The 15794-nt window shown below is 42.6% G+C and overlaps 1 protein-coding gene across 2 annotated transcripts in view; it reads left to right on the plus strand.

Moving 5' to 3' along the window:
* Positions 1 to 15794, plus strand: part of LOC138837695 (serine/threonine-protein kinase TAO3) — a 134161-nt gene that overhangs the window by 97754 nt on the left and 20613 nt on the right. For both annotated transcript variants that reach the window (XM_070036635.1, XM_070036636.1), the window contains exons 14-16: positions 463 to 597; positions 11099 to 11335; positions 13302 to 13430. In XM_070036635.1, coding sequence (XP_069892736.1) covers positions 463 to 597; positions 11099 to 11335; positions 13302 to 13430 — 501 coding nt within the window. The remainder of the gene's footprint in view (positions 1 to 462; positions 598 to 11098; positions 11336 to 13301; positions 13431 to 15794) is intronic.

The following is a 15794-nucleotide window of genomic DNA, read 5'->3' on the forward strand; positions in this document are numbered from 1 at the left end:
TCTCAAATAAAATTCAATTGAGAGCGCAGATCTTTCAAGGGAATGAGGCGGAGGCTCGCTTTTATGTTAAAAGCCACCAGCATCCTCCCCGCTAGACATGGACATGACATTTTTAAAGGAATTCTTTGGTTACAGCCTTTTAAGCAAACCGTTCTAAGGAGTCTGTACATTGCATTGTTTTTTCTATTCTTTTTTTCTTTTGCATATATGTAATTCTGGAGGTAAAGAAAAAGCCTGCCAGGGATTCAGAAGGCATCCCACTAGCGATCAGCTGACATTCCTAACTGAAGGCTGCAATGTGTTGCTTATTCATTTTGTACCGTGGGAGCTGCGGGGACTAGCAGAGAGCTAAACTATGCATTTCAAACAGCAGCGCTTGTGCAGAAAGAGGGGTGAGAGAGAGGCAGCCGGCGAGGAAAGAGCACAGCTGGACTTTCTCCTGGTTTTTATCCATTTCTGCAGGGTCATGTATTCATAAGGGATGAGGCGGGCCACGGCGATCCCAGGCCTGAGCCGCGGCCTACCCAGTCAGTTCAGAGCCAGGCCCTCCACTATCGGAACAGAGAGCGCTTTGCCACGATCAAATCAGCATCTTTGGTAAGCAAACACCCCTCTACCCACCTTCCCTTTCCTTCCCCTCCTCCCTGTCTGGCAGCCTCTCGCCCTCCCTGAGCCTCTCTCGGCTTCATGGATGGGAGGAAAGGAGTCAAGAATGTTCTCTCCCTCCTTAATAATTTTATTCATTTTAGAAAAAAAAATCTGTTGGCATAGCAACCTGATCTCAGATATTTTAGCATTCTGTATGGCATGGGGGGAAAAAACCTTTGTGTGTGTGTGTGTGTGTGTGTGTGTGTGTGTGTGTGTGTGTGTGTGTGTGTGTGTGTGTGTGTGTGTATTTGTATATGCTGTATATGTAAAATAATAAGGCCTTCCAGGTGAGTTGCTAGCCTATCCAATTTTTTCTTAAAGCTATCTGTCTTTTCATTGAAATAAATAATGCTAAAATATTTTTAAAGGTATTGATGTATGTATATGCAGGGGTATGTGCTTCTTTTTTGTATAGATGCATGTGTGTCTATAATGAACACACACATACACATCAAAAGATAAAACAGAATTTTTAAAAATATATGGGTGCCAGTTAACATCTCTAATTGCAGAAAAATCAGATACTTGCTTCCCAGGGATGTATTGCTGGTTCGTTCTGGTTCATTCATTTATTTATTACAACAATGGTAGTGGCCGTGCTCCCCCATTTAACCCCTGAAGAATTCCCTGGCACCAATAAAGCCAGAAGGGCTTTGTAGGAGAGGGTAGGGATGGTCGCAGGAGCGAAGGAACCGTGAGATCCTTCAGCATTTTTACTATTGTAAATGGGATTGCTGCATGTCCTTGTAGTAGCAAAAGGGGTGTGTGCTGGAAGAGTTAGTTTTCATGCCTCCTCCCCTCGGCCCCCCACGCGTGCGCGTGCGCGCTCACCAACACTCACACACACACACACACACACACATTCACACTCACATCGCTTCATCCTTGGCATTCTAAACTCTCCTTAATCTTTCCCTCCTGCATCCCATTTCTCAACTAAAAAGAAAATTGTTGAAATATTAGTTGTTTTGCCCAAATGGATGTTAGAGGTCACATGGGCAAAGAAGAAGAGTTAGTGTACACCGCTTGCTTGCTTGGCTATTACATTTAGAACCTGTGATGACGTCATCCAAGGCCGACCCAGAAATGATCGTGGGTTTTTTTTTTCTTGTCCTATTTTTTTTCAAACCTGATTTCTACTTTGATTCCCCAAGTCTCTGAAAGGCTCCAATTACATTTGAAATTTAGAATAAATTATAATCTTTTAAAACCCCAAATATAAAGAAAAATGGAAGTCAAGGCACCTACCTATTGCTTATGCCTGCTGTTGTAAAAAAGCAAGCAATTTAATTTAGATGTGAGTTCCTTGATGGAGAAGTTTCTGGTAATCTCATTGATGGGCAATTTTTCATTTTAAAGGAATGTTACACTGTGTAATAGAGTCTTAAAATGTCCACTCAGTATTTGCTAATGATTGTTTTAAGTACCTAAAGTGTGCTTCTGAGTCTAAATAAAGCAGGGTGGCATTATTTAAATAATAAGTATCTCCCTGCCATGATTGCTGACAAAAGAAACATGGTATTTGTGAGAGCTTGAGTATTGAGCACACTCCTGCGAGGCTTGTCCCTGTCCCTAGCCTGCTTGTGTTAGAGAGGAGAGAGAAATGGCGAAGGACCCTGAGCATCACCACCCCACAGGCAGGTTAGGCAAGGAAGCAGACATGGTACCAAGTGCAGTCCCCCCTCTGGGACAGGTTCTCTTCTCCTCTCCTGGCCACACCCTCATTCCCACATCACATATTCATGACTCTCCTCCCTCCCTGTAAGACTCTACTACAGCCAGGCCAGAAAAATCTCCCACTGGTCTCTGTGAACTCACCCAGGGCTGCTCTGTGTGTGTTTCAGCCATCACAGTCTTCCTCTCTGCAGATGAGAAAGCTGCTTCCCTGCTAGGCCAGGGCGGGCTGTGGGTGAAGTCCTTAGGAGCCCTGCTGACTCCTACAGGCTTCACAGTGCCTGCCCAGGGAACTGTCAGTGGCCATCTCTCTGATGGACTTGAGATTGACTAAAGGACTACTCCTGTATGAAGTTGAAAACAGAGTAGTTGATGGGCGGTTGCTTTAAGCATAAAAACAAGTTGGTTTTGCAGTGCACCCTCTCTGGGTAAATGCTTCAAGAGTTGTGATGGGATCCATCGGAACTGATCAGAGTTTAGGGGTTTTATATCTAGTGGTTTTGAGGGAGAATAATAAATCAATGGAAGGCAGAAAGAGTATGGTGTGATACAGCTCACCTCTCACTTTGGATAATCCAACTGCTAGTATGGCTGTTTTCATGTATGCTATAAAGTACTACAGTTCTCTGCATCAGATCATTGCAAAGGTGAGTCCCATTAGGAGTCAGGACACTGAATATCCGAAAGTATTCTATTTTCCAAAGTGTATAATGAATTCTATTGGCTGTTTTATTTTTTGTGGGTGCTTTGTTGTTGAGGATGATGCTTCTGGTTTGGTTTTGGTTTTTTGTTGTTGTTGGTTCGGGGATTTCTTTGGTTTTTGTTGGTGGTAGTGGTGGGTCCCAGCTCAAATGGATTAAAATACCATCAAAGTAAGATCAGAGGAAAAAATGAAGGTCCAGTGTAATGAGTAACCAAGTCACGGTTGGAAACCTCACTTCCCCTAGTTGGTAGCTATAAAATATTGATTGATTTTGGTTTTATTCTTTGTCATCTTTCAGTAGAATGCTAACAAGTCACTGAGAGAGCCAAACATGAACAGCAAAATGAGGAGGAATTTAGAAATTCATTTTTCAGTGATGAGCCAATAATTGATAAGAATATATGTTAAGTCAACTTGCAAACTAACAAAAACATTATAGCTAAAATTGTCTGATGAACCTACCTTTCAACACAAATCTGAAAGGGGCAATACCTGGTTGTTTCTTTCCTCTGTATGACTTCCTCCTTTCTGCCTGCGAATCAGTTTGTGACAGGTGTGTAGAACCCATGAACTTGGGGTACTCAACTGCTGGAGGTTGTTTGAGCACCTGAAAACTGAGATTTCTGTGTTTGTAGGTTCTGCCACACAACTGCATTTGTAACAAAGGGGAAAAAAGTAAACTTCAGAATTATAATTTCCTTCATAGTCTCCTAAGAGCAGAGATATTAACCTTGTTTTGAAGCACTAGGAAAATGAAAGTGATTCCATGGCATCTTCTTTTAATTTTAGACTTCCTCTTCCATCTATTAAAAAAAAAGAGTTCCTATTGAGTTGAGTTGTTGTCTGAAGGAGAATGGTTTAGATAATTCTTCAAGATTCCTTGGCCCTTTTAGATGAGTCTTCCTTGAGTAAATAGACAGCATGATATTTTAATTATATTACTGACCTATGCACAAAGTGTTTTCAGCTGTCTGTACATCTGATGTCATTTTTTCTTCAAATTTTGTAATATCCCAGGTCCCTATTTCCTTGATAGGTGTTAATATAAAGAGCACCAAGAGCTAGACACTGGTGGCTCACATCTGTAATCCTAGCTACTTGATCTGAAGGTCACAGTTCAAAGGAAAATCCATGAGACTTATTTCCAATTAACCACCAAAAATCCAGAAGTAGAGCTATGGCTAAGTGGTAGAGAGCCAGCCTTGAGCAAAAATATAATGGGGCAGCACCCATGCATTGAGTACAAGTCCCAGCACACACACACACACACACACACACCACCTAAGCCAATTTTTTTTCAGCCATTGGCCTTATTATACAGGAATTCTGAATAGAATGGGAGTATCTTCCTTGTCCAGGTGAACTGAGGACAGAACACACATCAGGGAGAGGGATATAAGGGGGAAAGTCTCAGCTTATAGTCCCCAGGAAAAAAAAATGGAGGGGAGAATATTAGTTTTCTATCCATAAAATACAGACTCTCTTATTTGGCTTTATAAGATTCAGGAACAAGATTGCAAATTAAAACTACATTTGGAGTTTTTGAAAATGCAACCCAATTATTCAACTCATTGTACAGTTGAATACAGTTTACTACTTGAGAATAGAAGTGTTTGTGTCTCAGCAGTAAGTATTCCTGTGTCCAAATATAGGGTACTAGGAGATGCCCATCCAAACCCTGAATGTCTCCTTCCTTGTTCTTGGCCTTGCCACTCACTGAGATCATTGCAGAGGCCATTTTTTACATGCTCTGTCAATCAGCATGCCCAGCCTATGCAGCCAGTCTCAATAAACACATGCTGAATAAATGAACTGTGAAATCTCCGCCAAACATTGACATGTGAGAACGTGGATGTAGACATGTGTGTTTCAGAGTTAGTCATGTGATATTCTCTGTTACGAAGCAGAATTTTCTGGGGTCCATCATTACTTGCAGTGAGAACTTAAAGACTTACTTTAGGGGTTCTTAAGGGTGAGATGTCAGATTCCTAAGGCCCAAATGTGACTCACTGTATTCTTTTTAAGAACTAGCTATGGATTTTTTTGTTTTAAGTGATAAGGTAACTACTTTTCTCATATACACCATTTTGATTTTTACAAATAATCTTGTTGATTGGTTCTGACCTTTTACGAGGAAAACATTATCAGCCACCACACCCTTCTTTTACATTGAATAAGTTGCTTATTAGCCTCTTAGCGCAGGGCTTTAGACGTGGTATTCATAGTCTACACCTTGGATAAAATTGAGGGCCAAATTTTGTTGGAATAAATAGGGTGGTGTTGAAAGGTTAAATAAACTATCCTTTAAAAAGTTTAAATCTTCCTTTTTTTTTTTTTTTTTTTTTTTTTTTGCCAGTCATGGGGCCTGAACTCTGGGCCAGGGCACTATCCCTCAGCTCTTCAGCTCAAGGCTAGCACTTACCACTTGAGCCACAGTGCCACTTCTGGCTTTTTCTGCTTATGTGGTGCTGAGGAATTGAATCCAGGGCCTCATGCATGCAAGGCAATCACTCTACCACTGAGCCACCTTCCCAGCACTAAATCTTCCTTTTTATAGCTTATATATCACTTATTTTCTACATATTCTAGATAGACGAAATGGGTAATAATTCAAACTCCAAAACTATAGTAACTATACATGGGGGTGTGTGGCTTGATGGTAGAGCACTGCTTAGTATGCATGAAGCTCTGAAATCCCCACCACTGTAAAAAGGAAAGGGTAAATTGTATATTTGAACTTCATTTCTTTGTTTCTCTTTTTTTTTTATTTTCCTTGTCGGTTGTGGGGCCTGAACTCTGGGCCTAGGCACTATCCCTCAGCTCTTCAGCTCAAGGTTAGTGCTCTACCACTTGAGTCACAGCACCACTTCCTGCTTATATGTTGCTGAGGAATCGAACCCAGGGTCTCATGCATGCAAGGCAAACACTACTACTGAGCTACCTTCCTAGTCCTCGAACTTTATTTCTTTACTTATATATTGGCACTAGGGATGGAACCTGGGGCCTTGTGCATGCTGAGCTAAGCACACTGAGCTGAGCCTCTAGTTCTATCTTTACTCCAACAATCCATAATATAGATACACATTTTTTTGCTCTTGGATCCACTTTTGACTATAATCCTATCACCAAAAACACTAAATAGGATTGGGGGGAGACAGTATATTCTCAGGGCCTGGCAGGAGAAGGAAAAAAGCTACAATGTATTGTCTGATTCCTTTGATGGTGTTCTCTGGTATTCCTCCAGCCCTGTGGATGACATGCCTAGTTCTTCCTTGTATATGGAAAAATACCCAAAATAGGAGAGGTTCTCATGTGCCCCAGGTTGGTGTACAATAAGAGGTAAGAGGCTAATCTCGAAGCAGCTCACGGGAGCAGGTTCCATGTCTCTATAAAAACTACAGCTGTTATATCTCTGCAGTGACTGCCTGTTTTCAACCTGACTCAACTTGTCATTCAGACTCCCCCACCCCTCCATCTTTGATTTTGGAGAGGGTTAGTTCCCTCCATTGCTCCATAATAGAAAATTACCACTCTTTTTCTACCTTGGTACTGGGATTCTTTGAGGCAATTCAAAACATTGGGCTTATAGAAATTAAAAGGCTGAGCCAGGCACCCGTGGCTCATGCCTGTCATCCTAGCTCCTCAGGAGGAAGCTGAGGTCTGAGGATCATGGTTTAAAGCCAGCCTAGGCAGGAAAGTGAGACTCTTATCTCCAATGAACCACCAGATGACTGGAAGTGGCGTTGTGGCTCAAATGGTAGAGCACTTGCCTTGAGCTGAAAAGCTGAGGGTCAGCTCCCAGGCCCAGAGTTCAAGTCTCACAACTGACAGAAAAAAAAAAATTAAAGGGTTTCTTTTTGGTTTCTATATTGCTGTTTGTTGTGGTTGTTATGTTTATTCCATTTGGGGCAGTACTGGATTGGAAATCTGGGCCTTTTGCTTGCTAGGCAAGGTACTAAACCCTAAATTTACCCTAAAGAGGTAAATTATGAGTGCAACCACTTTAGAAGCCAAAAAGTATGATTAAAAACAAAAGTATTGGCTTTTAAAATGTATTGATCAATAGTGTGTTCTTCAGACACACATTATAAACCTTAAAACATATGAGCATGCACATTGTAATTAATGAATTTTAACTACATAGCACGTTAAACTTAACAAATAAAACATCTAGTTGTTCTCCCATTTACATATATCTGTCTACCTGGGATGTGAAAATATAAAACTTAGTGTTTTGACACACAGGAAGACAATTGGAAACTTAGGAAGTTTGGTTATGACATTAGGAAGGTGATACTATGTGTTTCCACATCACAGAGAGGCAAACTAATGGCCCATTCAAATGTATCTGTGTATTGCACTTATACCAGATAAGGTCTGGTGTAGTAGAACTGTCCTCTTTACTAGGACCTATCTGCTAGTGAAGACAAAAAGTGACTCCTGCCTCCTTTCTGCCCTGCATATGGGCCTCCTACCCAGGAAAATAGCCATCCTGAGAATTGTTTGCTGATCATAGGCCAATGCCTATGACAAAGTTTAAATGTGGCATGATAGTGTTGGCACATACCCTACCTCCGAGTTTCAGAAACCTGATTAAAGAGGAATGGTATAATAAGAAAAATGGAAGTATCTGGTTAAAATACTGCTTCATTTGTCAGAAAAGGATGGTAAATTTCAAAAGACTAACTGATAGTCTTTCCATTGACTAGAATTGTTCTTCCCCTAACTCTGTACTTCAGGAAGACATAAGAATGGGAAGGTTTAAATGTACATATTTCAAAATACTTCTCTGCTTCTCTTTTAACTACAAATAAATCCATTAAAAATAATAATAAGCTCTGTGCCAGCTACTCAGAAGGCTGAGATCCTGAGGATAATGGTTCAAAGCTGCCCTGGGCAGGAAAGTCTGTGAGACTCTCATCTCTACTAAACTACAAAAAAAAAAAAAAAAAAAAGCCAGAAATGGAGCTATGACTCAAGTGGTAGAGCAGTAGCCTTGAGCACAAAAGCTAAGGAACAGTACACAGGTCTGGTGTTTAAGCCCCAGGACCTGCATAGATAGATAGATAGATAGATAGATAGATAGATAGATAGATAGATAGATAGATAGATAGATAGATAGATAGATAAAGGGATTGATGTATAACTCAAGTGGTAGAGCACTTATCTAGCATGTTCAAGGCCGTGAGTTCCATCCCTAGCAGCACAAAATAATAATAAGTTAATATAGAATTAGAGTAGTGGTACATGGCTATAATCTCAGCAATCAAGAGACTAGACCCTGTCTCAAAAAAAAAAAAGCAAAAAACGGTATTAATAACAACAGCAAGGCACCGGGCGCTGGTGGCTCACGCCTGTAATCCTAGCTACTCAGGAGGCTGAAATCTGAGGACTGAGGTTCAAAGCCAGCCTGGGCAGGAAAGTCCATGAGACTCTTATCTCCAATAAACCATCAGAAAACTGGAAGTGGTGCTGTGACTCAAATGATAGAGTACTCACCTTGAGCTGAAGAGCTGAGGGACAGAGCCCAAGCCCAGAGTTCAAGCCCCATGACTGGCAAAAAAAAAAAAAAACCAGCAAGGCTAGACATGAAGGTTAGAGGTAACTCACATGGTTAGCATATAGGAGGCCCTAGGTTCAGTTGCCAACACCCAAAAAAGGAATGAATGAATGAGGTGATGAAATCGATTGTTCATTTTCTTTTTTTCTTTTCTTTTTTTTTTTTGGGGGGGGGGGTGGAATCCGGTCATGGGGGCTGAACTCTGGGCCTGGGCGCTGTCCCTCAGCTCTTCAGCTCAAAGCTAGCGCTCTACCACTTGAGCCACAGCGCCACTTCCGGCTTTTTTTCTGCTTATGTGGTGCTGAGGAATCGAACCTAGGGCCTCATGCATGCGAGGCAAGCACTCTACCACTGAGCCAACTTCCCAGCCCATGATTGTTCATTTTCTTAAGTATTAGATAGTTCTTTAGTGATGCTATTCTTTTACACTCTTAAAGTATTTTCTGCTCTTCTTCTTCATACTTTCAAGAGTGTTATCCTTCAGAAAAGAGAGATGGATATGAAATCTACAGTTTATTTCAGCTGGAAGAATTTCAAAGTTCGGCTAATGTTTAATGGCATACTGCTATTATGCTACCTGGTTACAGAGCTGCCCTCTCTTGGCAGACAGGACTCTGTCTAGTGTTCAGAGACACCTTCCAAAGAGAGCAGAGAAACAACCTGTTCTTTGTATTAAACATACCTTGACCCATAAACTGAAAGTAGCAGCATGAAAATTTCCAGTAAAACTTGTTTAGGGGTGAGGTTAGGGAAAAGTGCCCCGTGAACCAGTGCGGGTGCACAAATCACATAGAGAAGAACAAAGCTAAAATTATAGTCCTGGAATTAAGTGTATTTTCCTAAACCAGATAGGAAGATTGAAAAGGAAAGGAGAGGTGAATAGATCCAGAAGGTAAAGGGGGGGTGGGGTGATCAATGGAAGGAGTAGAAAATCATGAGAGGTTCAAAGGAAGAGACAAAAGGCACCAGGATTTCAAGATTTCCTTTGCACTCTTCAGCTGGTTGGACATTTACTTGAGAGTGAATTCAGGAAAAGTAGCCATCCAAAAATGATAGAAATGCCTTATCCTTTCGGGGAAGAAAATGAAAATAATTTTGTTAACATTTCTTTTTGTGGGTAAAAAGAGGGAGAGAGAGATGTTTTCAGAGAGGGTCTCTCTCTGGGTATGGTGACTCACACCTGTAATCCCAGCTACTCAGGAGGCAGAGATTGGGAGGACTTAGGTTCAAGGATAGCCTAGGGAAAATGTTAAATAAGAGTCCCGTCTCAGCAAAAAAGCCATAGAGGGTGATTTGTGTCTGCAATCCTAGCTATGCATGAGACATAGGTAGGAGGACTGTGATCTGAGGCCAGCCCTAGGTAAAATCTGAGACACGATCTGAAAATTAGGCTGATAAAAAAGGGTGAGGGTTGTGACTAAAGTAGTAGAGTGTCTACCTGGAAAACGTGAAGCTCAAAGTATAAACTCCAGTACTGCCAGAATATAACATTTCAAAAGGTGTCTGTATGTATCTACTTGTCTGTCTGTCTCTTTCTCCTTCTCTCCTATCATAAGAATAGGGAATAAATCACACTCAAACTATTTTAAAAGAATCTTCAAGGTCCCTATGACTATTAGAGGCATGATCTTTTTATATATATATATATATATAAAAAGGTGTCTCATCTGGAGAGATTTTGCCAGTATCACAGCAGACACCAGAAGACACTTGATGGTCATGATAGTGACAGCTTCCAGAGGAGCTGGCAACAGGTGAGGGAGGAATGTTACTGTTGGGAGCAGGGCTATTTAGATCAAACTGTCATTTGAAGGTCAAATTGTCATCGAGGTCCATTGCAATATATTGGGCACATCACTTCCTGGGTATGGACTGAGCACCATGAAGGAAAAGGGAACCAAGAGGCTTCTTGGTAGGCAGAGTCCAAAGGATGCTAGTGGCATGTGGTATACAGGTAACGCCATTGTCATCAGGGGTGCACATAACCCTGTTGTGGTGGAAATATCCTGGATCCCAAGGCTCCCCCCTTATCAGTCATGTAACCTGGATCATGTGTCTGTATGTGTCTGAGTGTACATGCGTGCATGCGTGCTTTGGCTAAATAAATAAACTACCTCCCTCGTGTCTCAAGTTTACTTTCTTTTTTTCTTTTAATATATATATATATATATATATTTTTTTTTTATTGTAAAGATACTGTACAGAGGGGTTACAGTTACACGAGTAAGGTAATGAGTACATTTCCCATCGAGCATTGTTACCTCCTCCTTTGTTTCAAGTTTATTTTCAATGGAGCAGTAACACCTACCTGTGAGAGTGTCAAATGAAAGAGAGAATGGGGTGGCTTTGAGGAGAGAGTAAGAACAGAAAGAGCCCAGCCTGGTGTCCCTACAAGGGAGCAGTGGGTAGACAGGAAATGCCTAGTGACAATGATAAATTCTGGGGTGTGGCTTCACCCAAAAGTTGGTCTCTGGTGACCCAATGACCTGAGTGCTATTCCCAACCCATGGCAGGTTACACGGCAGATCCATGAGCATGAGCAGGAGAACGAGTTACGGGAACAGATGTCAGGTTATAAGCGGATGCGGCGCCAGCACCAGAAGCAGCTGATCGCCCTGGAGAACAAGCTGAAGGCTGAGATGGACGAGCACCGCCTCAAACTCCAGAAGGAGGTGGAGACGCATGCCAACAACTCGTCCATCGAGCTGGAGAAGCTGGCCAAGAAGCAAGTGGCTATCATAGAAAAGGAGGTCAGTATGCGCAAGTGCACTGCATCAGTAGCCACAGCCAAGCCAGCCTGGCCACGGTCAGTGGTAGTTCCTGCTTGGGACAGGAATGGGCTTCCTACAGGTGAGAGAGACAGGTGTTATTGCTGAGTGGTAAAAAGGTAAAGCCTTTTTTAAATATATTCTGAACATCACTCCCTTCATGGTGTTCTGGGTACCAGTGAAGGAAACAGGAGGCTCCTGTCTTCTGAGAAACAAAAAGGTCTAGTCTTCTTCCTACCATGCCCATAGTTTGTCCTTTTAGTGAGATGGTCCCTGCCTGTAGCTGATACACTAAGATTGGTCACCTTCCCAATATACCAAAGGATTAATCCAACCATGATTTGTGATGTCTAGGAAGTAGCTCTCTTCCTTCTCCACATTCTAAACTAACTTAGTTTTTAGTTTATTACCTTAGTTGGTGCTAAGAGTCAGGGCCTCATACATATTAAACATGCACTCCATTTCTTGACTACAGTCTGAGCCCTGGAAATTTAATTTTTAAAACAGACTAAGACAAGCCAGGTGCCAGCTCACACCTGTAGTCCCAGCTACTCAGGAGGTGAGATACAAAGAATCAAGGTTCCGAGACAACATAGACAGAAAAGTCTATGATGAACCTCCCATTTCCAAACCAGCAAAAAGTATGGATGGAGACATGGTTCAAGTGGTACAGTACCAGCTGAACAAGTGTGAGGCCCTGAGTTCAAAACTTAGTATCAGGAGAAAAAAAAGAATAACTTGAAATATCATTGTCACAACTGGTACGTGTCCAATGTTAAAGACAATTTAGTCACACTAATCACAACTCAACAGACTTACCCAGCCACAAGTTCTTATAAAGTCACCTTCCCTGTCGTCCCATGACACTGACCAAATGTGGAAAAGCAGAAGTGCATGCTGCTCTCTGGGAGTGGAATGAGTAGAGCCATGGCACCAGGGTGTCTTGGGAACTAAGCTGTCTTTCTCCACCTGGAAGGAAACATCAGCTCAATAAAATATGTTTTATGGGCTGGGAAGGTGGCTCAGTGGTAGAGCGCTTGCCTTGCATGCATGAGGCCCTGGGTTCGATTCCTCAGCACCACATAAGCAAAAAAAAAAAAAGCCGGAAGTGGCGCTGTGGCTCAAGTGGTAGAGCACTAGCCTTGAGCTGAAGAGCTGAGGGACAGCGCCCAGGCCCAGAGTTCAGGCCCCACAACCGGACCCCCCCCAAAAAAAATATATATATGTTTTGTTTGTTGTGCTTAATAATATATGTTTGTAGTCCACCTTCCTAATTTTTTTCCATAATTGGGAATGACATTCCTTTTTTGGGAGGGGGTACTGCTCTACCACTTGAGCCACAGTGCTTCTTTTGGCTTTTTCTGCTTATATGGTGATAAGGAATCAAACCCAGGGCCTCATGCATGCTAAGGCAAGAACTCTACCACTGAGCCACCTTCCTAGCCCCAGAATGGCTTTTTTTTTTTTTTTTTTTTGTTGGTCATGGGGCTTGAACTCTGGGCCTGGGCGCTGTCCCTGCGCTCTTCAGCTCAAGGCTAGTACCCTACCACTTGAGCCACAGCACCACTTCTGGTTTTCTAGTGGTTTATTGAAGGTAAGAGTCTCACAGACTTTTCCTGCCCGGGCTGGCTTTGAACCGTGATCCTCAGATCTCAGCCTCCTGAGTATTAAGACATACAAGAGCCAGACAAGAGATGTCTTTCAGGAAGTGGCGCTGTAGCTCAAGTGGTAGAGCGCTCTCCTTGAGCTGAAGAGCTGAGGGACAGCGCCCAGGCCCAGAGTTCAAGCCCCACGACCGACAAAAAAAAAAAAGAGAGATGTCTTTCTTATTACTGTTATTTGTTGAAAAGCTGGCATAGCTCAACACTTGGGGACTGTGGCCCTTCACTCAAGACCGTGCATATGGGGTGGAACCAGATTCACTCCGTCATGTCTGTTGTCTCTCCAGGCGAAGGTAGCTGCAGCAGATGAGAAGAAGTTCCAGCAACAGATCTTGGCCCAGCAGAAGAAAGACTTGACAACTTTCTTAGAAAGTCAGAAGAAGCAGTATAAGATTTGCAAGGAAAAAATAAAAGAGGTAAGGGTACCAGCGTGGGGGGGTGTGGCTCTAGGTTGTCACTAGAGTGGTGGAGACTGAGAAATGCCTCACCTTACTTCAGGATGAAAATTCCAATCCAGCACTTCTCAGCTTCCCATTAAATCACCAGAAATGTTTATGAAAGCAAACTGCCAAGCCAGCCCTCTAACCCACGCAGAGGTCATGCATCTCTAACAAGTTCCCATGTAATGTCTGCTTCTATTATTCCAGGAGCCACTTTTAAAGACTCACACACTCTTCCTACTTCCAGCTTATTCTCTACACTTCAGCCAGAGAGTCAGGGAAAAAAAAATTTCTGGAATACTAGGATTTTAACTCAGGTCCTTTCGCTCACTAACAGTGCTCTTTTCCACTTGAGCCACTTACCTTCAGCCCTTTTTTGCTTTAGTTGCTTTTTTGGTTGGGTCTGGAGTTTTTGCCTGGTCTGCTCTTGAACCAAGACACTCCTATCTATACCTCCTGCATAACTGGGATCACAGGAGTGTATTATCATACTAGATCCTGGCTGAGATGAGGTCTTGCTAACTTTTTGCTTGAGCTGACCTCCACAATCCTTCCAAATCTCAGGCCCCTGGGTAGCTTTGATTATACACGTGTGCCATCTTGGCTGGCCCAGAGTAATCTTTTCAAACCATAAATCTAGTTATTTTACTCCATTGTTTTCAGATCCAGTAGCTTCCACTTGCTCTTAGAGCAGCTCAAAATGTCAGAAATCTGACATGACCTACAATCAGCCTACCCTTCCTCTGGCGCGTCACACCAGTGCTTCCCTTACTCTTAGTTCTTGCTCTTGGCTATTCCAGCCACAGTGGTTACCTTTCAGTTTCTCAGATGTACCAAGTCCCCCCCTGCACATACAACCACTTCCACCAGGATACCCTCCCTGCCCTCAAGCCCTTCTCAGTTCCACTCAGTTAGCACCTCCTCCTCCTCCTTGTAGGACTAAGCATGGATTACAAGGACTTTGACTCAATATGACTCCCCCAAGAGAGCTCTCCTAAATGTATCAAGCAGGACAGGTGTCTCTGGTTTCATAACAGTGTTTTTATTTTTTGGATGATGGTTTGAGCTACTGACTATCAGCTGCTAAGCATTGTAAGAGCTGAGACCATGACTGGTTTGGCTCCTGACTGTATCCCTGTGTGCAGTGCATGTAAATATGGTACTGGAATGTCTGGTTGAAGACCATTGGAGGACTTCAAGAGTTTCCTTGAGGAAGTACCATTTCATCTGAACGCTCAGATTCCTTCAGGTCTCCTTTCCTAGCACTTACAGGAGAATTGGGTGCAGTTCTGTGGACTTTTCTTCTTAGAAGACTCAGGAGTTCTTATTGTAGACTTACTAAGTGTATTAAGGTTTAATAAGGTTCAATAGTGCCACTGCCTTAGTAAATGAAATATGGAGCTCATATTCTGATTTGTAAGTTAACACTACAGGATTCCTCTTCAATTAATTAGGGAGTGAGAGCAAGTGGGTTGGGGTAGCCTTGGGCCCAGGGAGCTCTTGCCTACCCAGGTAAGCCACTGTAATTGCTAGGCTGGACATACAATTGCGGTTGATTCACACTGGCTGAATGGGCAGTCTCTGATGCTGTAAGGTCCAGGAAACTAGAGAGTGGAGAGGAATAGTTCCGTGTTTTTTCTTAGTGATTGACTTGAGGCAAATTCTTATAGTATTGCCAGAGGATGCTGTTGGATGACAGAAATCAAATTGATTTTTCAATAAGAAATGTCATTTTTCTTAGCTCTTCTTACCTTCTTATTTCTATACAACACACTGTATGAATGTGGCATCCATTTTGAGCTTTTGTAACACTAGGGTAATAGGGTTACGTGAAATATTTAGGAAGTATTTAGAATCTACCTTTAGAAGATTCTCCCAGTGAACAGCATTCTAGAGTTCCCACTCAGGCCAGGCATAGGTGGCTCATACCTCTAATCCTAGCCACATGGGAGGCTGAGATTGGTACCAGGGAAGAAAAGTTCTGGAGACTTCTCAATTTATATCTGCACACAATGGCACATGCCTGTCAGCCCACATTACATGGGAGGCTGAGCCTAGAAGGATTGTGCTGCCTGGCCAGCCCAAGCAGAAAAGTCCCTGAGACTCTACTGAAGGGAAGCTGGGTGTGGTGGCACCTGCCTCTCATCCCAGAAACAATGAGAAGTCTAAAAGTAGACATATCAAGTCAAAGAAGCATACCCAGATGGGAAGTGAGATCCCTTCCTAAAAGCAACCAGTGAAAAATGAACTGGTGTGATGACTTAGCAGGATGATGTGGACCTAGCAAGCATGAGGCCCTGAGTTCAAATCCCAATGCCACCAAGTTTTTTTGTTTTTCAA

Source organism: Dipodomys merriami, unplaced genomic scaffold, assembly GCF_024711535.1.
Source record: "Dipodomys merriami isolate MVZ:Mamm:240054 unplaced genomic scaffold, mDipMer1.0.p SCAF_274, whole genome shotgun sequence".
Lineage (NCBI taxonomy): Eukaryota > Metazoa > Chordata > Mammalia > Rodentia > Heteromyidae > Dipodomys > Dipodomys merriami.